Source organism: Rhipicephalus microplus, chromosome 2, assembly GCF_043290135.1.
Source record: "Rhipicephalus microplus isolate Deutch F79 chromosome 2, USDA_Rmic, whole genome shotgun sequence".
Taxonomy (NCBI): Eukaryota; Metazoa; Arthropoda; class Arachnida; order Ixodida; family Ixodidae; genus Rhipicephalus; species Rhipicephalus microplus.
Window position 1 is genome coordinate 81,625,596 of NC_134701.1, and position 25,799 is coordinate 81,651,394.

The 25,799-nt window shown below is 50.1% G+C and overlaps 1 protein-coding gene across 1 annotated transcript in view; it reads right to left on the minus strand.

Moving 5' to 3' along the window:
- The window catches only part of LOC142796302 (glutamate receptor-like), a 184,008-nt gene that overhangs the window by 47,248 nt on the left and 110,961 nt on the right, over positions 1-25,799 (minus strand). The window contains exon 7 of the mRNA XM_075886595.1: positions 17,508-17,638. Within this exon, the coding sequence (XP_075742710.1) occupies positions 17,508-17,638 (131 nt within the window). The remainder of the gene's footprint in view (positions 1-17,507; positions 17,639-25,799) is intronic.

Consider the following 25,799-nt stretch of genomic DNA (forward strand, 5'->3'; position numbering starts at 1 on the left):
CGCCACGGTGGGGAATAGAAGGCTTTCGGGGCACCTGGAGATAGCGCGTTCAGATGGGCCGAAGGGTCAGGGGGCACAGAATGGTAGTTCACCGGGGAAGCGGCAGCAACTGACGCGTAGGTTGGACGCGGCAATGTCGCGTGGGCGTCGCTGGGAGGCACGGCAGCAACTTGAGGGTACGTGGATATAGGGAGAGAAGCAGGTGGCTGTATGGGCGCAGAGCCAGTCAGGGATGTAAGTTCCTCCCTGATGATGTCACGTAAGGGCATTCCCGAAGGCTGTGTAGGTCATGGTGTAGGAGGTGTGAAGCCCATGGACCGCAATTCTTCGCGTATAATGTCCCGGATGAGGTCACGCAGATGGCCATCTGACGTGGAGTGGTGGTAGCCAATGTCCGGTTGAAGGCGAACGGAGTCCAGCGCATCAAGGCACTGGCATGTCGTCACGACATCAGCGATGGTAGCTGGGTTTTGCACGGCGAGGGCATTAAAGGCAGCAGGCCCAATGTCTTTCAATATATGGCGCACTTTGTTCGATTCCGGCATGGATTGATTGACACGCCGGCAGAGTGCGAGGACATCCTCGATGTATGAAGTGTACGATTCACCGGGATGTTGTCGGCGAGTATCGAGTGTCCTCTTCGCGATGGCGGATCGAATGTCCGGTGTCGCAAAGATGTGTCGCAGCTGCTGCTGGAAGGTAGCCCAGTCGGGTAAGTCAACGACGTGGTTAAAATATTATGTCTTCGTGATTCCGATCAAATAAAAAGGCACGTAACGCAGTTTGGCGGCGTCGTCCCACCTATTAGCGGCACTTACGCGGTCGTAGTCATCAAGCCAGTCTTCTACGTCTTTTCCCCGAAGACCAGCGAAGAGCGGGGGTTCCCGCTGATGCCCGTGTATGTAAGTAGGAGGGGCAGCTTGCGGTGGTGCGTGGTTGATGACATCAGTGCCGGCAGGCTCGGTCTGGGGTTCCACCAATGGGTTCCCGTCATTCTTCGCTCACTTCGTCTGGAAGTCTTACAGGCGTTTCACGACGACGCTACAGCTGGCCACTTAGGGTTCCACAAGACCTACGACCGCCTCAAGTCTCGCTGCTTTCGGCCTGACCTCTCCAATTCTGTCGCCAAGTACGTCGCTTCCTGCGCGTCATACCAGCACCGAAAACGTAACACGTCCCTTCCTGCAGGACCATTGCAACCACTGCCATGCCCGTCCACTATCCCTTTGAATTTGTGGGCGTAGACTTATACGGACTTCTGCTTACGCCAGCCGGTCACCGTTAGATTGTTAGTGCCGTGGACCACCTTACTCGCTACGCGGAGACGGCAGCTCTTCCGTCTGGTAATACCTCTGAAGTCGCCGATTTTTCCTTCGTGCCATTATTTTACGACATGGCGCACCGCGTGTGCTTCTTAGTGACCGTGGCAAGACGTTACTTTCACATGTCCATGCAGAAGTCCTCCAGGCCTCTAACAACATCCACAAGACCACATCAGCGTATTACCCAGAAACTAATGGTCTGACTGAGCGTTTTCACCGAACTTTGTCCGACATGATCTCCATGTACGTTCAACCAGATCACAAAAACTGGGACACAATACTTCCTTTCGTCACGTTCGCATATAATACTGCCATACAGCGTACGATGAATTACAGCCTTTTTTTTCTCGTTAATGGCTGTGTACGGACTTTTGTTTGGCACACAACCTTGTTGTCCACATCTTCCGTTTCATCCGAAAGAGTTCGCCGCTCGCGTCGCCCGCTGCCGTGAAATCGCCCGCGCCAAAACTGATACCATTCTTAGCGGTAGCTTAGCCCGCCAGGCTAGCTACCGCTGCACGCTTTGGACCCATCAGCCGGGATTCACCGTCTGCATTGTGCCGTGGATACCCTGTCGCGCGCACCGCACGAATGCCCTTCAATGTTCCCGCCTGTGCCTCCGTCACTGCTGCCGCCCTTCCCCTCAAGGTCACGAGGCACGGAAACAGAACTGACGTCACACCGCTACGATAAAAGCTTCACCAAAGGCCGCGCGCTCTTCAGTGGGCTCGACAGCACCCCAGCGATGGCCCGCACTCACACGCAATGCCTGCTTTTTGTGCAGGTAAAAAATTCCTGTTCCCTATTCTCCAAGCGTACCAAATACGCTGAATTGCTAGTGCTGCCGAGCCCGAACTGTTGCTTAGAGGTTGCTTCTAGCTGTATTTGTGCCCTGCGAGTGCTGTTGCTATTATGTGGCGACATCGAGACAAACCCTGGCCCTACAACTCGGTCCTCTAATACTGAAACCCCTAACGACGTTATGTCTGTCCTCAACGATATTCAGTCCGGGCAGGCAGCCATCCTTAATGAAATGAAATCCATACGTTCTACGCTCTTGCAACACGAGCAAAATATTGAAGAAATTACTAAAAGACTTTCTAAAATTGGAGACAACTGCTCTGTGATAGCCGTGGTAAAAGAAAAGGTCGACGGCTTACAAACACAAGCTGAGCAAACCTGTGGTGATATCGCTAGCCTTGTCGCCAGGATGGACGACTCTGGGGACAGACAGCGACGATGCAGCCTTGTCTTTTACGGTTTTGAAGATGCCAGTGACGAGACTTGGGCACAGTCTGAGAAGCGCGTCATGGATCTATGTCTTGCCACTCTGGAAGTTTCAGTCCAACCTAGAGACATTGAACGCGCTCACCGCATAGGGCGTGTTCAACGAAGTAAAATTTGACCCATCATTGTCCGGTTCTGCCATTTCAAGGATCGAGAACTAGTGCTGTCTAACGCCAAAGAACTAAAAGACACCAATTACAGCATTAGCGAAGATATTTCCCCCAACACACGCAAGGCCCGTACGCACCTCATTGAATTTGGTAAAGCATCTCGCAAGGCCTATAAACTTCGGTACAACAAACTAGCCATTGATGACACCACTTACGTTTTCGATCACTCTTCTGAAAAAGTAATCCCCCTCCGCCCATAGCTACCACCTCCCACCTCAGCGAATCCTAAATTAAACCCTGAACTTTTGTCAATTGTACGCACTAACATTAGAAGCCTCTTGCCGAAACGCGACACGCTCTTTAATCTTATCTGCACGACAGAATGCAACATTGTTCTCTTAACCGAAACGTGGCTAAACCCTTCAATAAGCGATTCCGAATTAGCACCATGCTTTCCTGGCTTTACCATATTTCGGCGAGATCGTGATAGTAAGCGTGGTGGTGGCGTCCTGATAGCTGCTCACAGTCGATTAAATTTCTCCCCAGTGGTCATCCCTTCTAGCCTTGAATTACTGTTTGTCTGCTGCAGAAATTCATATCCTCCGGTTATCATCGGAGTCTGTTACCGCCCCCCTGACGCAGATGCTTCATTTATCGCTAATTTCCACAGTGCTCTTAACTTCCTGAATGCCTCTTATCCTAACATACCGGTTATTTTATTGGGTGACTTTAACTTCCCAGGAATAATCTGGTCTAACCTCGCGCTCGCGATATCTAAACACACTATGGAAAGCGACTTTGTTAACACGTGCCTAACATTTCGTTTATCTCCACTTGTTTCATTCCCAACGCGAGCTACTGAGCACTCTTCAAATATTCTCGACCTCATTTTCACGTCACACCCCGACAATCTTGCATCCCTAGTTCCTCTCCCAGAGATTAGTGATCACGCTCTGCTTCACGCTTCATTTTCTAATCAACTACCAGGCAAAAGCCATTCCAAGAAAACCCTCACACTCTACGATAAGGGTAACTATGCCGCCATTAACAACGAACTATCCATATTTTGTGAATGGTACTTAAACGACTTCTCCCAACGCCCCCTTGAAACTAACTGGTCTTTGTTCAAGTGCAAAATCCATGTTTTGATCAATAGATTTATACCCACAATTACAATTACGGAACTAGCGTCTTCACCTTGGTTCAACATATCTCTTAAGCTTCTTAACAATAAGAAAAAGCGGTTATATTGCTCGGCTAAACTGTCTAACAGCGCGAGCGCTTGGAACAAGTACCGCGGAACGGCAAAGGAATTTGAATCACTCGCTGCGAAGGCTAAGCGTGCTTTTTTCTCTTCTACATTACCTAATATGCTACGAAATAACCCTAAACAATTTTGGAGAGCCATTAACCCCAACCCCACAAAAACGTTATCCTTACTTGATGAACACGGCGATCCTATTCCAGAACATGTTACCCCTCAAGTACTAAATACTGCCTTCTCTTCCGTATTTACTCCTGAATCTTGCAGCCCGCTTCCAGACTCCCCAATTCTTGATCATCCTGTCATGCCAGGCATTACATTCGATTCATACGGTACTGCAAAACTATTTGACGAATTGAAACTAACGTCATCCGCGGGAATGGATGGCATCAATTCCAAAATTCTGAAAAACACTAAGCCTATAACAAGCATTATTCTATCGCACATATTTCAGCAGTCCATTTCATGCGGAGTGGTGCCGGAAGACTGGAAGCTTGGTAAGATCGTTCCTGTCACGAAAAAAGGTCTTTCATCTTCACCGAATAATTATCGCCCCATATCCATCACAAGTGTGTGCTCTAAATTAATGGAACACATAATTTATTCCCACATAGTAATTTTTCTACGTTCAGTACATTTCTTTCACCCTAACTGTTGTGATCTGGGTTTTGGTTTCGAATTGACATGTGAGGATGCCAGGGGGCGTCGCTCTGGCATCTAGGACATAGAGAAATAGGCAGTGTGTGTTGGGTAACCGTGGAGTGCAGTTGTTGTTCTTCTTTTCGGCACTTCGCGTCAACCCGCGTGTTCGGGCTGCTCGGCGTCCCCGCCGGCCACGTACGTCTCCGTCGGCCGTCTTCTTCTTCTGCTTCGTCGGGACCAGCCAACCCCCAACACAGCAATGGCGACGAGGACCTGTAAGAACCAATTTCGTTCTCCGTGTTCGTCTTTTTCTTGCTTGTAACGGACCTACCCTGCTAACCCTAGACGCTCTTTGTTCCCAGCAAGGTGGCTGCTGCGTGCTGCGTCGCTTCATTTCTTCTTTATTCAGCTACGCCGCCTGTGTCTTCTTCAAACAGTGTACTGGCGTCATTTTCTTCTCTTCTGCACCTCTCCATTCTTCTTGCTTGAAATGGCGTCTCCTATTCCACCTCCTCTATTTCTTCTTTCGCCAGGAGACCCGCCACTTCCGTGGGCAGACTGGAAATTGGTGTTTCAGGCTTACGCAGACGCGGCCGGGGAGGACGCCGGCAAGCCCGAGCGTCGCAAGGCCCTGCTGCTAAACGCGTTGGGCCCTGCTGGGTTAAAGCTCTTCTATATTTTGGACGCCACCAACGCGTCGCCGACGCCAGCGTCGGGCGATGCCTTCAAGAATGTTGTTGCTCTTTCCGATGAGCGTTTTAAAGATGTCTCGTGCGATTATCTCGCACGCGTAAAATTCCAAGAAAGGCGACAATTGCCTGGCGAGCCAGTCGCCGAGATCATTACTTCTCTTCGAACGCTCGCCGCGTCGTGCGGCTTCGGCGCGCTCGAGGACGATATAATCCGCCATCACCGTTTCACCGGGGCAGCCTCGCAAAACGTCCGCTGCCGCATGCTTCAAAAAGGCTCCTCGATTTCGTTATCCGAAGCCCTCTCGATTGCGCGAGAGGACGAGCTTATTCACTCCCAGTTGGAGCAATTCGCTCCGCATTCAGTGCAGCAAGTTTCTGCTGCGGGGGGTCAAGGCGGCGGCTCTTTGTTTCACTGGACGCGTCAACATGGCGGCCCTTCGTCTCGGCGTGCGGCCAACATGGACGCCCGCCTGCACAGTCCTTCCGTGGCGGCCAACATGGCGGCCCCTCTGCGTCACGGGGGCGAGGAAGCCGACAAAATGGCGACCCCATTCCGCCGAATTCTGGTTTTCAGGAACAGCACCGAGCTCCTAACTCGTGTTTGCAATTTTCTTCTTCAAGCGCAACCGCGCATTGCTTTCGTTGCGGATCGGCTCGGCATTTAGCCAATTTTGCGCAGTGTCCCACGAGAAACCGCACTTGTCTTGCGTGCGGAAAAATCGGACATTTTCAGTCCGTATGCAATTCCCGTCCAGCAAATCTTTCGGAACCAGTTTCTTCGTCCGCTCCTTCGAGCACTGCACAAACCATTATGGTCACTGTTTTGTCATCTCTCGTGGACACTAATGCCTCAGTCTCTTTAATCAGTGCCGCTGACTTTCATAGCCATTTTTCCAACATTCGGCTTTTGCCTTCACACGTCGTTCTACAAACATATTCTAGGGAAACTATTGATAATTTAGGTCATTTTACAGCTCAGGTCTCCTATCGCAGTCGCACTGCTTCCATTACTTTTAATGTAACTGCCAATGGCAGCTCGCTTTGGGACGTGATGCCATCAGGGCTTTGTCCATCAACATCGTCGGTGCGTCTATGACGTGTGCTCAAGTCGACGTCCAAGATGATCTTCCGGCCAGCGCGCCTTCTGAATTCCACGACCTGTTCACCCGTGAACTGGGTTGTGTGCACGGCTTTGTGCATAAAGTGATGCGTCGACCAGGTGTGTGCCCTGTGCATGCCAAGCTGCGCCGCATTCCTCTTCTTCTCCGTGAGCAAGTCTCTGCGGAACTGTCTCGCCTTCAAGCCAGCGGAATCATCGAGCCTGTCTCTGCTTCCGACTGGGTTTCTCCACTGGTCGTCGTCAAGAAAAAAGATGGATCTTTTCGACTATGCGTCGACTTACGAGAACCGAACAAGGCGATCGTCGGAGACGGGTTTCCACTTCCTCACATTGAAGAACTGCTTCATCAGCTCTCCGGAGCGGTATGTTTCTCCAAGCTGGACCTCGCGTCCGCTTATCATCAAGTTGAACTTTCTGAGTCCAGTAGAGACTTAACCACATTTGTATCGCACGAAGGCTTGTTTCGGTTTCGCCGCGTGTGTTTCGGGCTTGCATCTGCCCCTGCAGTGTTTCCGGAAATGATGTCAATTATTCTTAAGGGTTGTAATGGCGCCCTTTGTTACTTGGATGATATTTTGGTGTGGGGCGCGAAGATCACGATGCTAACTTGCATACTGTTCTCGACCGCATCAGTGAATGTGGTAAGAAACTTAATAACACGGGCATTTTTTCTGTGAATGAGTTACAATTTTTAGCACATAATATCAGTTCCCACGGCTTGACACCTGTTGAATCTAAAGTTCAGGCCATTGTCAATGCCCCACGGCCTACTGACGTTAAAACCTTGCAATTTTTTTAGGTCTTGTTGGTTATTATGCCAAGTTTGTTCCTCACAATGCTGATGCTGTTGAACCACTGCGTACTCTACTTCGTCAAGCACAGCCTTTTAACTGGTCAGCTGAAGCTGTGCAGAGCTTCATTCAAGTTAAGTCAATACTGGTCTCAAAGCCAGCTGTTAGTATTTTCAATGAGAAGCTTCCCATCCTCATCACCACGGATGCGTCCGATGTTGGACTGGGAGCTGTGTTTCAACAACTCAGAGATGATCAGCTGATCACTATCGCTTTTGCATCTCGTACATTGACCCCTGCTGAACGCAGATATTCAGTAGCAGAGCGTGAAGCTCTCACATGTCTTTTTGCCTGTGAGAAATGGCATGTTTACTTGTGGGGCCGGCACTTCACATTGCGTACAGATCACCAAGCACTAGTTGCTCTTCTTTCTGCAGGATCCGAAGGCCACCGCCCCATTCGCATTTCCCGTTGGTGTGCCAAACTTATGTTTTATAATTTCAGTGTTAAATATTGCAAAGGTTCTAATAACGCGGTTGCTGATGCACTGTCGCGCCTTCCTCTTCAGATACTGGGTACTGAAGAGCGGGATGAGGAAGTTGTTTCATTAGTTACTTCCTGCATTACTAAAGCTGAGCTTCAGGCAGCTACAGCTGCAGATTCCACTTTGTCTCAAGTTCTCAAATATTTACGTGAAGGATGGCCTTCCAAATGTGCTCTTTCTTCTGAATTCTTGCCTTACTTCGCAGTCCGACAGGAACTGTGTTGTGTCGAGGACTTGCTTTTCCGCGATGAACGCGTGATTCCCCCTGGTTCTTTCCGTAACAAGCTAATACAGCTTGCCCATGAGGCCCATCCAGGCATTGTCCGCACCAAACAGAATCTCCGAGACAGGTACTGGTGGCTAGCCTTAGCCAAGCAGGTCGAGCATGCAGTTTACAACTGCCATAATATGTCAGGCAGCTGACAAGTCTGCCAAACCTGCATTTTCTCCATTGCAGCCAGTCCAGTGGCCTGATCGGCCTTGGCAGAAACTCGGCATGGACATTATCGGTCCTTTGCATAATGTTCCGCAAAATGCCCGGTTCATTGTTTCTCTCGTCGACTACCATTCCAAATGGCCAGAAATTTGTTTCACACATACGGTTACTTCTGAGGTCATCATTGAGTTTCTGTCTTCAATCTTCAGCCGGGAAGGTTTTCCTGATGCCATAGTTACAGACAATGGTCCACAGATTCAATCCCAACATTTCGAGGCTTTTCTTTCACAACGAGGAATTCAGCACTTGAGGTCATCAGTTTTCTATCCCCAATCAAACGGGCAAATCGAGCGCTTTAATCGCGTTCTGAAAGAACATATCCAGATCGCCCAATTAGAGCACCGTCCCGTCAAGCAAGTCTTGACTGAATGTTTAGCTTCGTACAGGTTCACACCACAAGGCACCACTGGAGTGTGTCCTGCTCAACTTCTCCACGCTAGGCAACCGCGAGTTGCTCTCGACATAGTCTCTTTGCCTCGTAACATAGCAGTGTCTTCTCCTGATCAAATCTGTACCAGAATTTTTTCTCATCAACAAGCAATGAAAAAGTATGTCGACACCCGTCGAGGTGCAAAGCAGTCCAAAGTTCGCACTGGCGATCTAGTCAAGGTTCGTGTGCCAGGCAAGCGCCCCAAGTATCGGGGTCCTTACAAAGTCTTGGGCCAGGTTAGCCTCACTTCGTTTCGCTTAAGTGATGGTAACATCTGGAATGCTTCGCGCCTTGTTATTTTTCATACGGATTCGCCTTCAACACCTAAAAGTCTTCCCCATCACGTTCCGTCCGCGCCTTTCAACTATCCATCAGATTATTACATGTGGCCTCCATGTACAGGCATTTCTTCAAGGGGGGAGGAGTTACCAGTCGGTGTCGCTGGTTCAAGTACACCAAGTCATACGGTTCATTTCGAACCTTCAAATACGGCTGAGACCGTTGAACCGAACTTCGGTACACAAAACTCTTCCGAAGCTCATGCTGCGAGCTCTGATGAGACCGCAAATTTTAACGCTCGTTCATAGCCTTCACAATCTTCCACTGCTCTTGATGTGTCACATCAGAGCAGAAGTGACCAAGGTGCAGAGACACCTGATTCTACACCCAAAAGGGCCCGCCCTAAGCGGAAGTGGCAGAAGCCCATCGGTTCGAAGACTATGTGATGTAGAACTCTTGTTCCGAACAGTTGTGTACATTTTTTGTTTGTCAGTGCATTTTCAGGACTCGTAGTGTGTGAGTTCGGTGTGCCGTGCTCCGAATTTTCATGTGTTCTAACGTACATACCTTGTATGTAGTTTTGTATCGATCATGTAGAAATATAAACAGTGTATAGGTGAACTTTTTTCGAGGAGGGGATGGTTGTTGTGTTCTGGGTTTCGGTTTAGGATTGACATGTGAGGATGCCAGGGGGCGCCGCTCGGGCATCTAGGATTTCAAGGCGACTGTAAATAAAAGCAGTGTGTGTTGGGTAACCGTGGAGTGCGGTTGTTGTTCTTTCCTTCGGCGTTTCGTGCCAACCCGCGTGGTCGGGCTGGTCGGCGTCCCCGCCGGCCGCGTACGTCTCCGTTGGCCGTCTTCTTCTTCTGCTTCGTCGGGACCAGCCAGCCCCCAAGGCAGCACTAACCAACACGGTTTTCAAAAAGGACTTTCATGTGACACTCAACTCGCCCTGTTCGTTAACGACCGGAGTTCTAGCCTGGATAACATACCTGTAGACGCCATTTTCATTGATTTAGAAAAAGCCTTTGACAAAGTTTCTCATAACAGATTATTTTTGAAGCTTTCACGTCTGAACCTTAATTTTCTTGTTTCTAATTGGATATGTGACTTCTTGGCTAACCGTAAGCAGTTCGTTTGTGCTAATAATCATCGCTCCTGTCTATACGCTGTAACCTCCGGCGTACCTCAAGGCACGGTCCTTGGTCCTCTACTATTTCTAATCTATATTAATGACCTCCCCAATGACTTAGCGTCTAACATTCGTCTGTTCGCAGACGACTGTGTCATTTATCGTCCTATCCACAATTCTAACGACCCTGTCATCCTAGAGTCTGATCTTTGATTCAATCATGGTGCGAAAAATGGCTGATGTCCCTTAACATAAAGAAAACTTGTGTCATTTCTTTTCATCGCCGTCAATCCTATTCTTCCAATAAATACTTCCCATTTGATTCTGAAATAACAGCAGCTAATTCATGTAAATACCTCTGTATCACTCTAACTTCCGATCTGACCTAGTCATCCCACATTATGAACACCACTAATGACGCCAACCGCGTGCTTGGCTATCTCCGAAGAAACTTACGTCTAGCCCCACCTTCTGTTAAACTTCTAACCTATCTAACACTAGTCCGCCCGAAGCTAGAATACGTATGTGCCATCTGGGATCCCCATCAAATACATCTTAATAAAACGCTTGAAACTATCCTAAATCGTGCAGCCAGATTCATTTATTCTGACTATTCCTATCTTAGCAGCGTCACCAAACTAAAATCTCAAGCTAACATGGTTAACTTAGCTTCACATCGCTAAATTTCAAGACTGTGTTTGTTTCACACATTTTATCATGCATTGCACCTAAACCATCTTATCGTTCCAGCCCATCGTCTTTCATGCCGTATCAGCCATTCGAAAGCGGTTTATCCACCCCGTGCGCATACCACTGCCCATCACTCTTCATTTTTTGTGCAAACATCAACAGAATAGAACAATCTTCCTGCTGACATCGTGCACCACTCCAGCATCGCCCATTTCAAAGAAGCCATCGTACAAATCATCTGTTTGTGAACTGTCTACCTCCTCATGTAACACCCCTTGACTGGGGCCCTTGAGGTATTATAAATAAATAAATAAATAAATTAATTAATTAATTAATTAATTAATAAAATTCAGGAGAAGAGGAAAATCGACATTGATGCAAAGCGTTGAGTTGTTTTGTTCCGCCCAGGCGACGAAGTCCTTTTGTGGATACCTGTTCGTGCACCTGGGCTCTGCGAAAAATTCCTTCACCGATATCTCGGTTCATACACCGTTCTGGAATGAACATCCGAAGTCAACTATCGCGTTGCTCCTGTCAACGCGGCTCCCAATTGTCGTCGCCGCCACACCGAGATCGCCCACGTCTCTCGACTCAAACCATATATTCGGCGTTCCAACCCTTTCTAACTTGCTGCCCTCTTTCGCGAGGAGGCGAAAATAGTGTGAGCGCTGACTATGTACTTCATTTTCATCTGCATGAAAAAACCATTGTAGTGATCATCATTGTATGTCACGCGGGCTTGGTCTCTTGGGCTCGTGCACCTGGATTAAAATTAAAAGCTGGTTACTGCCGTACCTGACGTGGTCTCATAATATATATATATATATATATATATATATATATATATATATATATATATATATATATATATATATATATATATATATATATATGTATATATATATATATATATATATATATATATATATATTGTAAGATGGCGTTCAGTACCCTCAAGACTCTTCTTTATTGTCTCGGGTATGTGCCCCACAACCTAAGCTTGACTAGTGATGATGAGTGTGTACAGATGAAAAGGTGGGACGCATAAACAATGCTCACACTTATTTTTCCCGCGTACTCTAGGGGCCGGTCCGGCCCAGGCTTAGGCAGGAAATGTACGGCGAACAAAGGGTTTAAGACGTGAAACGTGGATTATCTCGGAGGCATGGTAACGACTGTCCGAGGAACCCTCGACGGGAGTGACAAGGTAATTGACAGGAGATGTCCGTTCAGAAATAACGTAAGGTCCGAGAAAGCGTGACTGAAAGTCTTCACACAATCCTGGAGTGTGAACAGGCGTCCAAAGTAATACTTCATCTCCAAGACGGAAAGTGACGTCTCCACGGAAGCTGTCATAGCGTCGCTTGCGGTCTTGTTGACTGGCCTCCGTGTTGAGTTGAGCACGTTGCCGTGTCTCAGCAAGCCTGGAAACGAAATGCTCTGGCGTAGTCATGGACGTTTTTGTAGTTACATCGAAGAAAGAGGCGTCACTGGTGAATATCGGCGCACGACCATAGACGAGGAAGAAAGGTGAATACCCGGTGGTTCGTTGAACATCGGTGTTGTGTGCAAGTGTTACGAACGGCAAGATCTTGTTCCAGTTATCGTGGTTCGGTCCGATGTACATGGATATCATGTCGATTAGAGTCCGGTGGAATCGCTCTGTCAGGCCATTTGTCTGCGGGTGGTAAGCGGATGTGGTGTTATGAACTGTGCCACAAGTTTTTAGGATTTCATCGAGAATTGTGGACAGGAAGGCCTTGCCTCTGTCACTCAACCACGCGCGAGGTGCACCATGACGCAACACAATTGCTTCTAAAAAGAAGGCGGCAACGTCTGATGCAGAGCTAGTGCGTAGAGGAGCAGTCTCCGCGAATCGTGTGAGGTGGTCGACAGCTGTGACGATCCAGCGGTGGCCCACTGGCGTTACGGGAAGTGGCCCGACGAGGTCTATTCCGACAACGACAAAAGATGTATCGGGACATGGAATGAGTTGTAATAGGCCAGCAGAAGCTGAATTTGGTCGTTTCCGGCGTTAACAAAGTGTGCAAGAAGCGACATAATTAGCCACAAAGGTAGAAAGACCAGGCTACAAGAAATGGCTCGTAACACGCGGTTGTAGGTCTTTTAATCCTAAGTGTCTTGCTGATGGGTCGTCGTGCAATGCTTCGAGAACTTGTTTTCGCAGTGAACGGGGAAGTACCGGCACCCACCTATGCCCATCCGCATTGTAAGTATAGCGCTGCAGGACGTTGTTCTCTAGCTTGAACTGCCGTAGCTGACAACGTAGTCTGGCATTAGGTGGAAAAGACGAGGAATTCAAGTATCCGATGATGCGGTTACAGTAGGGGTCGTCACGTTGACACGCGGCAAACTGGGCGCTGCTGTTTAAAGATAGTGACCCAGCAACTGCCGGGGGTGATAACGTGGGTGAAGAGGAAGCCGCTTGATCATCTGAGGGGCATGAAGGATTCATGGTTGGAGATGAAAGTGGCAGAGGGCAGCGAAAGAGAGCGTCAGCATCTTGATGCTTTTGCCGGACCTGTACACAACGTCAAAAGTGTACTCTCAAACGCAGTATCCAGCGACCGAGGCGCCCAGACAAATTCTTCAGCGAGGACAACCAGCATAGGGCATGGTGGTCGGTAACCACAGTGAAATGGCGTCCGTACAGATAAGGTCGAAATTTCTGGATGGCCCAAACGACAGCGAGACATTCCTACTCTGTTATCGAGTAGTTCTGCTCTGCAGGTGTTAGTGCGTGGCTGGCATACGCAACTACTCGCTCACGTGATGTTTCATCGCGCTGGAGGAGGACAGCACCGATTCCGTGGCCACTGGCATCTGTGTGCAGAAAACTGGGTGCACTCTCATCGAAGTGACGGAGGACGGGGTCTGATGTCAAAGCACGCTTAAGGGCTTGGAAAGCACACTCGCACTCGTCAGTCCACCACGTGAAAGCCGTTCCTGACGTCAGAAGCTTGTGTAACGGCCCTGCAATGGCAGCAAAGTGACGGATGAAGCGGCGGAAGTAAGACGCCAGGCCCACTAAACTTCGCAATTGTTTTTGATTGCCCGGACGTGGAAAACTAATTACGGCAGCAACCTTGTCGGGGTCGGGTCGAACGCCATCTTTGCTTACAAGGTTACCCAATACCTTGATGCTTGTGCTGGCGAAGTGGCACTTCTTTGTATTGAGCTGTAGACCAGCGTTCTAAATGCACGTTAGAACATCACCCAAACGCTTAAGGTGCTGAGGAAAAGTAGAAGAATAAATTACGATGTCGTCTAACATAAACAGGTTTTTTGTTTGAGACCACGTAAGATGGCATCTATCATGCGCTCGAATGTTGCTGAAGCGTTGCATAAGCCAAAAGGCATGACGTTAAATTCGTAAAGCCCGTGAGGCGTCGGAAACGCTGTTTTCTCCTTGTCTGCTTCGCGCATAAGTATTTGCCAATAGCCGGATCGGAGGTCGAGGCTGGAGAAATATTCTGCGCCTTCTAGGGAGTCCAGGGCATTATCTATGCGTGGCAACGGATATACGTCTTTTTTCGTGATCTTATTGAGCGCTCTGTAATCAACACAAAAGCGGACAGAGCCATCTTTTTTCCGGACTAACACCACAGGAGACGACCAGGAGCTGGATGAAGGTCGAATAATATTCCGTTTGAGCATGTCGGCGACGTTCTCCTCAATGATTTGCCGTTCTGCTGAAGAGAGACGGTATGGGCGGCGGCGTACAATGGAGCTGCCTTCGGTTTCGATGCTGTGCTCTGCAACGGAGGTGCGGTTCAGAACTTTGCAATGTACATCAAACGAAAGGCTGTGCTTTTGGAGAAGGCCTAAGAGGTCTCTCTTTTGCTCGGCAGTGAGGTGAGGACTTATGGTGTCATTTAAAGCAACAGTGTTAGCCTTCGTATCAGTTGTAGCAGACAAAGGCGTTCATTCTGCGTAAAGGGGAACCGGCGAGAAAGGCTCGCTGTCAGCGAAGCAGCTCACAGCAGTGCCTTGGGGCAGCATCACTGGCGATGAAGTTGGGTTCAAGGCGGTAACCAATGCTTTACTGTCATTAAACCGCACAAGGCCGGGTGCTATGGTAAGCCCCGCAGGTTTGGAGCGAACGGATGGGTCTATGAACACGTCACCGTTAACTGTAGTATCCAAAGTGATCGTGAGAATTTGTTCATTCCCTGGCGAAATGAAACAATCAGCGGCAGCAACGAATCGGAAGCTGTATGGATCGACATCGAATGAACTCTCAGTAGCTGAAATTTCAATTACTCGCTGACGACACGATATGAAAGCTGATGCCGAAGAAAGAAAGTCCCACCCTAAAAATACTGTGTGAGTGCACCAAGGAAGTACAAGAAACTGAATGTGGTGAAGTATGCCATCTGTGAAAACGCGGACTGTGCAAACACTCTAAGGTTGAATAGGGACTCCATCTGCGCAACGAAGGGGAGGGCCATCGTATGGCGTCCTAACTTTTTTTCAAGCGGGCACGAAAGTCTGCACGAATTACGGAAAGTGATGCGCCTGTTTCTACCAGTGCCTCTGTCTGTATACCTTCAACGTACACTAATAAAACAATCGTTGGGCGGTCCGGAGGAGTTTGACGCAGTTCAAACGATGCAGCTTTCCCTCCCGAAGCTGCACTGTTTAGTTTTCCAGTTGGCGGTCAGGATTTAAAGTAGAAGGTCGGAGAGGAGAAGAGGAACGCCGCATCGATAAAGGTGAGTGACGACGGGAGAAACGGGAACTGCCAACTGAGCCAAAGTTCTGCAGAGACGGCGACCGACGTGCGCTGTTGTGATGCAGTCGACGATAGGGTTGTCCAGTGGGGTAGAAGTCTTCCCGTTCAAAGTTATCGTAGCTTCGTCTTTCGTCTCGCTGACGGCGTCGGCAAAACATTGAAATGTGACCACGGATGCCGCAATAGAAGCAAGTCGGCCGCGAAGTGGGCCAGTCTTTGTAAGGCTGGGAAGATGGTCGCGGTGCGAGTGAGTTGAGCGAACCATGCAATTCGGCCGCTGGCAGCTGCATTGGGCTTTGCTGGGGTGCAGGTGTCCTATAGCAGCAACTTGAGCATAAGTTGGCATGGCCAGATGATATGAGCTCGGAACTGGTGAGAATGTCATCGAGGCCAGGCTTTGCTGGGGTGCAGGTGTCGTTGCAGCAACGTGAGCATAACTTGGAATGGGCACGGGTTGTGAACTCGGAACTGGTGTACCTGTGATCAATGCCAGTTCCTCCCTCACGACGTCGCGTAAACTAGTAGCAGGTGGCGTCGTTCGGATATCAAGGGGGCGAGGTGAAGCCTGTGCATGAAGTTGCTCGCGGATGATAGAGCGGATCAATGAACGCAGCTCTGTTGTGTCATGACTCGAGCTAAGATCAGGCATATCAGGTTGCACCCGAGTGGTTTGAAGCTCAAGGCGCTGACAGGTAGCTACAACATCGGCTACGGTCTGGGGATGCTGCACCACAAGCGCATTAAAAGCGACAGTCGCAATGCCTTTTAGCAGGTGGCGCACACGGTCGTTTTCCGCCATATGGTTGTCGATGCGGCGGCAAAGGGCGAGAACATCGTCAATGTAAGAAGTGTAAAACACGCCGGGGCGTTGAACACGTGCACCAAGCCTTTTCTTGGCGATATCAGAGTGCACCGACGGGTTGGCGAAAATCTGGCGGAGCTGGCGCGTAAAGGCGGGCCATGTCAAAAAATCTGTAACGTGGTTTAAAAACCACGTTTTTGTGACGCCGCTCAAGTAGAATGCAACGCGGGTGAGTTTGGCAGGCTCATCCCAGTTGTTGATGGCACTCACGCGGTCATACTCCTCGAGCCAGTCTTCCACGTCCTCACCCGGAAGCCCTGCGAACAGCGCAGGATTCTTTTGAGGGCTGGGGACCAGGTGAGAAGGGTTTCTTGGCTGTGGGAGCGGTGGCGCAGCTGCTGCGGTGGGCTGGTCGGCTTGCGATATTACCGAACCCAGGTAGTTTAGGCGGCGGCCTGAACGGAGCTCCAGGGATGTGTTCTAGAAGACGCTGGGGTTGCTCGAGAGGGCGAGAGGACGCAGGAATCGGGCAGCACTCTCCACCACTTGTAAGATGGCGTCCAGTACCCTCAAGACTCTTCTTTATTGTCTCGAGTATATGCCCTACAACCTAAGATTGACTAGTGATGATGAGTATGTACAGATGAAAAGATGGGACGCATAAACAATATATATATATATATATATATATATATATATATATATATATATATATATATATATATATATATATATATATATATATATATATATATATATATATATATATATATATATATATATATATATATATATATATATATATATATATATATATGGTGACACCGTGGCAATGACGCCGCGGCAGAATCCAGTTGAGAGTGTCCATATAATTGCTATCGCAATAAATATAGCGCACATGTCGCACACCGAGTATGGATCTGCTGAACAAAATGCTACTCGTGCCATGGAAACCCTACATGCTCACTCCTAACAATGGCGTTGACACTTCGGTAAGCGGGCCAGCGGGCCTGCAACTCTACAATTAAACGGGAATCGCCGGGTGCCCGCATGTGCTATGCCCACGAGAATCAAACCGGGGTACCCTCTAGACAGCGTGTGGCAGAATTACCACTCCTAAAATGAGCACGGCGTAATTAAATGCCATCACCTTTGGTTGATGCCCCTCTGCATGTGCATGTCCATCTTCTTGCTGAGGTACATGACGAAGCGGAACTTGAGGATGGGCTCCTCTGCGATGTAGAACTCGCCGTCCGTGTAGTTACGACACGTGCTGGAGACCTGCGTATCATCAGCGTGTATAGTTAGAGGGCACTCCAAGTGTCAACACTTGTGAGGCAGCTACACTTAGAGCTGCTTGAGTTCGCAAACCTCTGTAAGTAACTTTTTGTGTCTGTATTCAGTAAGTGTTGCTTGCAAATTAAGATGCCTTAACTGCGCGAGCAGCTAAGCACGGAAGAATATGTAGTTTTGATACTCTTGCCGAATTCCTGACTGGATGACAGTTGTATCTGTTTTTGGGCTATAGGTTGTGCATGCTTCAATGGTGCAGTTGGCGGTAGGAATGCGACCAGGAAGGAGCACTGAGGAACACATATACAAAACGTACATAAACATGACCATCTATATTGAACAAATTTGCAAGTAATAGCAGACCAAGTGGGCCCCATTCCCACAATAGAAGGTGCTCGCAATCGAGAATACATTTAGTTACAACTGAAAATAACAATTTCAGGGGTATTACTTGTCAAAACCACGTTATGACCACGAGGCGGGCTGTAGTGAAGGCTTCAAAATGTCTGACCACAATGGCGTTCTCTGACACACACCTGTCTAAAGTAAACATCGGCAATGAGTACACAAGGCGATACACTGGTCTCCACAACAACTGGTGTCCTTCGAAATGCGACCTACGTGCCCTTGACTGATCCTGCGTCATTGGCCTCAGCAGCCGAGGGACCTAATAACAGCAGCATCGCGGTGGTTAAACCAAAATCAATTGTATATGTAGCAGCTCAGAACACCGAAGAAATTTTTGTACTATTAGTGGCCACCAGATACGTTCGCATGTTGTGCGATGTCACTGATGCGATGTCCCAGTAACTCGCTTTCATCGGTCAACATCGGCGCCCCTGAGCAGCTTCTTCGCGTATTGGTAAAGTATACAATTTCACCATCCCAAAAGCAACACTCTTTCCACGACACACTTGGTAAGCGAGAAAACGCATGAAAAGAAACTTCGGGTGGTGACGGCACCTTGAGATTCACTGTGACGTCATAAATTTTTAAAGGCGCCTACTGGGGCATACCAATGGAGGCGTAACGCTCGAAGCCCATGCGCCCGCCCTCGTGCGATGCCACTGCACGTTAAAGAACACCACACGGTGAAATTTCTCGACCCTTCCTCTACGGCGTCCCTCACATCAATATCGACTTCACACTTGACATTGGTGTGCGTCATAAAGTCATCTCACGCATTAAAAATTTTGGTGAATATCAAGCAAGCCAACCAGCTGCGGGCACATGATGAGCGCGCCATATCGTGCTGTACATGAAATGCATGCCACTATTTTCATGTTACCACCTGTGATTCATGTTCATCCTAGAGATATATTTTATCGTAGAAATTTTCGCTTGTATACATTTCAGCAGGTGGCTGCCAGCGCGCCGAAACACTTGAAAGGCGATCGAGCTGGACCATTTACGTGGTGAAGCTCGCCGAGAGCACGCGGTGGCGAGAGAAAACGAACGAGGTACTTTCCCTGTTCCAGTGAATTTAAAGGTACATGAAAGAAAAACAACCAGTTGATTGATTGATTTGTGGGGTTTAACGTCCCAAAACCTCGATTGATTATGAGAGACGCCGTAGTGGAGAACTCCGAGAATTTCGACCACCTGGGGTTCTTTAACGTGCACCCAAATCTGAGCAGACAGGCCTACAACATTTCCGCCTCCATTGGAAATGCAGCTGCCGCAGCCGGTATCCGATCCCGAGACCGGCGGGTCAGCAGCCGAGTACCTCAGCCACTAGACCACCGCGGCGGGGCAGAATCAACGAGTTGTTTTAGACTGATAAAATGCAACTGAGAACTCCAATGCCACAAGCTTCATTGTTATAAGTTCATTATTAGTGGAAAAACTCAAGTTGAAGTTTAATTTTTAAATTTTGTGCCGTAATCTCCGCGCGTGACGAAAGAGAATGCACGATGTATTTTTCGTATTTTCGCGATATTGGCTCAATCGAATTTTGTGAGGCTTCGTGTGCTAAGTCTATCGCACCCACAGATTGCAACGCTCTTCAGTTCTATCGATTAGAAGCTGCATAGGAACTAGTAGGTTTCGGCTGCCTTTTACAGCCTGCTCAATTATCCCCATGTTATGCCTTTTAATCTCTGCTACCTTACGCCTATTGATTAACTTCTAAAGGTCCGCTAGCTCTATTTTGTCGTTTACATTTGATGCTTTCACGATTTGTCGTCTCTTAATAAGATTCTTTGTCTCCTGAGATAGCTTGCCAGTGTCCTCTCTAGTGACTACCTCTGACTAGGGGGCGCTGCGAGCGCTCGATGGTGACGGACGCACTCCACATCGCCTCCGTGGAATTTCTGCTATTTCTGCCGACATCCACCCTGGTACCCCTCAAACTTGGGTTTATCGTCAGCGCCAAGTTCTCCGCTTCGCCTAGACAACATCTTCGCCCAGGTGGGCCAAGTTTTGACGAATTGAGGGACATCCTTCACTCCCGGCTACAAGGCCGCCTCGCTAAGGGCTCTCAGCCCGGCGATGGCGGGCGCTAACGTGGTTACGGGCTATGATCCTACCTCAAGCCAAGTACTGTCCATGGAAATTTCATCCTCCGTAAACACTATGCCATCAGAAGACGAATACCTTGACGACATGGTGAGACTGTGACAATGCAAGCAAGCAAAATCGAAGTCTGCATCTCAACAAGAACGAGACGCCACAGCTGGCCGCCATTCCCCTGCCTTGCAAGGAACGCCGGCGTGCCATCCCTCCGGTGGTGCGCCTACCTCTGCTCCGTCCTCGCAGCCAGCGAAGCAACGCAAGTGGCGTCCGCGTCAGACTCCTCGCTTCTCTCGCGACGACTACATCGTAGTAGTAAAACGTCGCGTTCCCTGCGAGCTACGCACATTCGTCGTGGCCAATCGCGCGGACGACGCCATCCGCAGCTACCTCGGCGACCGGACTACCACGCAAATTCAAGTGTGGCCGATCTGCGAACAAAACATCTTGGTCTGTAGCACCACCATTTTGCCTATGGCACAGAGACTCCTCGGGGACTTCCAGCTGCAAGTGGGGGATCAGCAGCTGCCCGTTCGAGGCCACGCCAAGGCACCAGGGGATACATGCAAGGGCGTCAACATAAACCCTGCTGAAAGCCCGGAGAAGATAAAGTCAGAACTGCATTGGCCTCGAGGTACTATCCTCGTGGTCCGCATACTCTGAGTTTCCGCGGCGGCGGTGGTGACTTTCGAGGGCACGAAGTTACCCCGCTTTCTCTTCTACCACTGCGTGGCGACGTATATCCGCGCCTACAAGAAGACGGTCCCTGTTTGCACCAAGTGTGGTACCATCGGTCATCGACTACCTCAGTGTCTTCACCGTGCTCCAACCCAGTGTGCCAAATGTGGAACCCCCGCACCTGCAGGTCTCAATGCCCACGACTGCCACCCCAAGGGCCTCCTCTGCCATGGCGCCCAGGAGACTGGGACCAGTGGCTGCACGGAAAAATATCGGAAACGCAAGCAGCCCTCGAGATCTCCTCGAGGGACCACCTCACGTTCGTCGCAACCAGACAGCGGCACCAAACTGCATCAGTCACCTCCACCACTCCACGCCGACACTCAGGCATTCCCACCGCTCAAAGCACGAGCGGCGATACCTCAGGTGAGCAGTTGGGCAGGGAATGCTGCTTCTAAGCCTCTCTCACCCCCTTCTGTCGATCCTCCTTCTCCCGAACTTGCGGCCCTTCGTCAGCAAGTTGCGGAACTTCAAAAGCAAAATTCTTTTTTAACTAAACAGCTCGAACTCTTAAATAAGCGACTTCAACCCCAACAACAGTGTACTTCAAGGCCATCCGGTATTACCTTCTCTGTCCAGGCGGCTACGCCAGCTACGTCCAAGCTTAGTCCTCGCGCTAAGTCCACTCCCATTAAACCGCTGGTTCAAGCAGCCATGTGTACTCCAGCGTTTGGAACCGGTGCCGCATCTACTCCAGAAGCTCTTGGGGCTCCTGGGGCACCTCAGGTTCTCTTGCCCGCTAACGAAACTCTACCCAGCGAGGAGCGCGCCCCACGCATAGAGGAACGCCTTACGCGCGTCGAAGTTTCGATTAATCACCTCCTCACCAGCTTCTCTGTCCAACGCATAGTAGTAGAGGTTACTCAGGCTATTCAAGCCTGGGCAATGACCCAGTTTCAACCCAAGGCATCGCGTTCCCGCTCCTGCTTGGTGAGCAGTGAGGGTGCAGCTCCACGGCGTCGTCGTAAGGTGGCTACCACCACCCCGCTGTCAGACAATCCGGCCTCCGTGCCCCTCCCTGCCTCTAAGGATTCCGAGCGGGACATGGAGGATCAAATATAAAACCTAAGACAGTCACGATGGCTACCAACCGTACTTCCCGTCCAAATATTGCGTCTAAATTTGAGATCTTACAGTGGAACCCTGGAGGCTCCGGGAACAGGGGAAAGCGTTCACATTTTTCTCTTTTTCTCAGCTCACTTGGCTCTCAGCCGGCCGTCTTGGTGCTCCAAGAATCTGGCCCTGCTCCATCCCTTTCTGGATACTGCTCCTATGTAGGAGCAGTATCCAGAAAGGGATATCCAGTAACCTGCTCGTGCATAAAGCTTACACGGCGATACAGATTGACCTCAATCTGGATCTTCCTTACGACTGCTGCATGATATCAGTGCTGTCTCAGCGGAGGGGCCAACCATCAATACATATCTTAAACGTGTACTGTCCCCCTCGCCTTGCGAGGGCTTCGTTTGCGCATCTCTTCCATCGGGCGCTGCGTATAGCGGCCCGACAACCACTGGTGATTGTCGGGGACTTTAATTCCCTTAGCCCTCACTGGGGTTACCACTACGAGAAGGCCCGGGGCAGAGAGCTCAAGGAGCTCACTTCCTCGCTGAGCCTCACGCTTCTTACCGATCCGGCACAACCCACACGTTCCGGCAACTCGGTCACGCGAGACACATGCCCCGGCCTATCCCTCACCCGTCACATCCGCGATGCTACATGGGAAAATTTAGGCGAAAACCTAGGCAGCGATCACTTTTTACTCCGCATTTCGTTCACACCGCGGAAGAAAATGCGCCAACACTGGGGCCAAGCCCATCTCACCGATTGGACTCAGTTCAGAATGCAACCATTCCCCGCTGTCCTCTCCTCGACCGATTATGCAGTGTGGGCATCATACGCCCTCCACATGAAACAAGCGAACACTCGCACCCTTGCAACCTCTAATTTGACTCCTGCAATTGATCCACACCTCCTACATCTTTGTAACGCTCGCCGCGGGCTCGTAAGGCGCTGGAAACGCAACAAACTTAATCGGAAACTTCGCGCTCGCATTGAGGCGCTCACTGCAGAGGCGGCCGCGTACTCTGCACAACTATCCGATGCTAACTGGGTAGAACCTTTTCGAAGGCTGCAAACCAGATGAGCTCTAAGAGCGCGTGGCGACTCTTTTGAAGCCTTCTCGATCCCTCCACCACCAGGGAAGAAACGCAACGCCAGCTCCACCGTGTTCTGCATGCCTTTCAGGGCACTACGGATGAACTCGCGCGAGAACTTTGTGACCGCTACATCTGCTGCACAATTGATCCCGCAGGCCCAGCATATACGTATTCCGGCGCCCCGAACACCGACCTCGACGCCCCATACACACTTTCTGATTTACGATTTGCACTCACGAAAATGCGACGGGGCACGGCCCCTGGACGCGACGGAATCACAGTATCGCTCCTGGCAAATCTTCCCGACCAAGCACACCTCTCGCTACTCCACCTTATAAATTCGATATGGGACGGTTCTCCGCTTCCAACGGAATGGACCACATCGGTCGTGACATTCATACCCAAATCAGCAAAGTCCGGTAGTATCGAGGCACTGAGACCCATCTCACTTACGTCTTGCGCAGGCAAACTCAAGGAAACCATGGTTCGCGAACGCCTTTCCACCTACTTGGAGACCAGGAGGACCTTTGCCGACACGATGTTTGGCTTTCGCCCGCATCTGTCGGTGCAGGACGTCCTCCTCCAGATTCAACACGATATCATAGAGCCGACAACTATGCGCCATAACGATAAAGCCGTGCTCGCTCTCGATCTTCGTGGGGCGTTCGACAACGTAAACACAGCACTATGCTCACTAACCTGTCTACCACAAACTGCGGGCAGAAGACTTTCAACTACATTCGCGCCTTTCTATCACATCGCACTGCCTTCATTCGCCTCAATTCTACCGAACACGGCCCGTACTTATTAGGCGCGTGGGGTACACCTCAAGGGGCAGTCCTGTCTCCTCTGCTTTTTAACCTGGCGATGATGCGCCTCCCCTCTCTTCTAAGCGAGGTCGAGGGAATACAACATGCACTATAAGCGGACGATGTCACAATCTGAACCAACACCGGCTCTTTAGCGCAAATCGAAGAACGCCTGCAAAAGGCTGCCCTTCTAGTGGACACCTACGTTGGTTCATGCGGCCTGGAGTGCTCTCCAGCTAAATCGGCTCTTCTTTCAGTCTCTCCGCTACCGCCGCCTCAAATTTTTCTTTCGTCCGGGCCCGTCCCGTCAGTGCAAAATATTCGGGTTCTTGGCCTTCACCTCACATTGTCCTTGGATCCTAAGGGCACAATAGCAGGCCTCAGACGCACCAGCGAACAGGTTAGCCGCATGATACGGCGAGTGTGTACCAAGCGCGGCGGCCTCCGCGGGTCTCAGTCCCTCCTATTGGCCCACGCGTTTGTGATCAGTCGCGTCCTCTACGCCTAGCCTTACCTTCGCCTGCGTCATCGACACGAGCACCAGCTGGACGTCCTTCTTCGTTCAGTATACAAAAGCGCTCTGGACCTACCTATTGCAACTTCCAACAGCCGATTCGCGGCTCTGGGGGTACACAACACCTTTGTAGAGAGGCGCGAAGCTCATCTCGTTAACCAAATTAATCGACTGTCGCAGACGCCTTCAGGGCGAAGTCTTCTACACAGACTTGGCCTTAACCCGATATCTGACCAAGACCCTCTGCAGCCGGTACCAGAGCTCTGGCGTCAAAAGCTATGGGTGGAACCTCTACCCCATAATATGAACCTTGACCTCCATCCTGGCCATAGACTAGCACGCGCCGCGGCCCTTCATACGCGACACTCCGATCGTCCTGGTGTTTTCTACGTGGACGTCTCGGGTCCCTCCCTCTCGGGACACTTCACGGCGGCCGTGATTACAGAGGGCAAACACGTCGATGGCCTCTTCTTTCGAGCAGACACAGTAACGCACGCTGAAGAGGTTGCCATAGCTTTATCCGCCTCTCACCCTGCCTCCCGCACCATCCTGACGGACTCGCGCTCAGCCTGTTCTCAGTACCTCCAGGGTTCCATTGTCCCGCTGGCGGCTAGCCTACTACAGGCAGCCTCTTGGTGCTTTAACCCTCATCCCATTCGTATAGTCTGGACCCCAGGCCACTCGGGCCTGCCCGGCAACGAGGCGGCAAATGCCGCTGCCCGCGCTTCTCCTGTCCGGGCCGTTGCCCCTCCATGTCCCGAGACGGAATCTGGCAACACCAACGTGACGCGCTTTCGCGAAATTTTGGATTAATACCGGGCTTCGCGTTGCCTCTACCCGGACCCCGCACGCGGTTTGGAGAAAGCGGACGAACGACTGCTACGCCGCCTGCAGACGAACACCTTTATCATTTCGGCGGTCGTCAGGCACTGTTTGCCGGAAATCAACTGCACCTGCTCGACCTGTCATGTCCTCACCGACACATATCACGTCGTAGCATCGTGCCCAGTTAATCCCATCACTTTCTCATCCCCTTTTCCTATCTTAACTAGAGAGGCTTGGGAGGAGCAGCTGCTCGGCTGCTCTACCTTGGCTGCGCAACGTTCTCTGGTGGTGCGCGCACGGGCAGCTTCCATCTCCACTGGCGTCCAGGAATAGGGTCTGGCCACTCTAGCACGACGATGGGCCACGTCGGCACTCTCTAGTAGAATTTTTCTGAAATAAATGTTTTTTACCACCACCACCTCTGACTTTCATTGCACACTCTTTGATAATATTAGTAAGACTATCGTTCATTGTGTCAACGCTAACATCGGTTACATCGTTTAGTGCCTCGAATTTATTGTGAAGCGAAACTTTGAATTCCTGCACTTTCTCTCTCACCGCTAGTTCATTGATTGGCTTCTTGCGTATCAGTT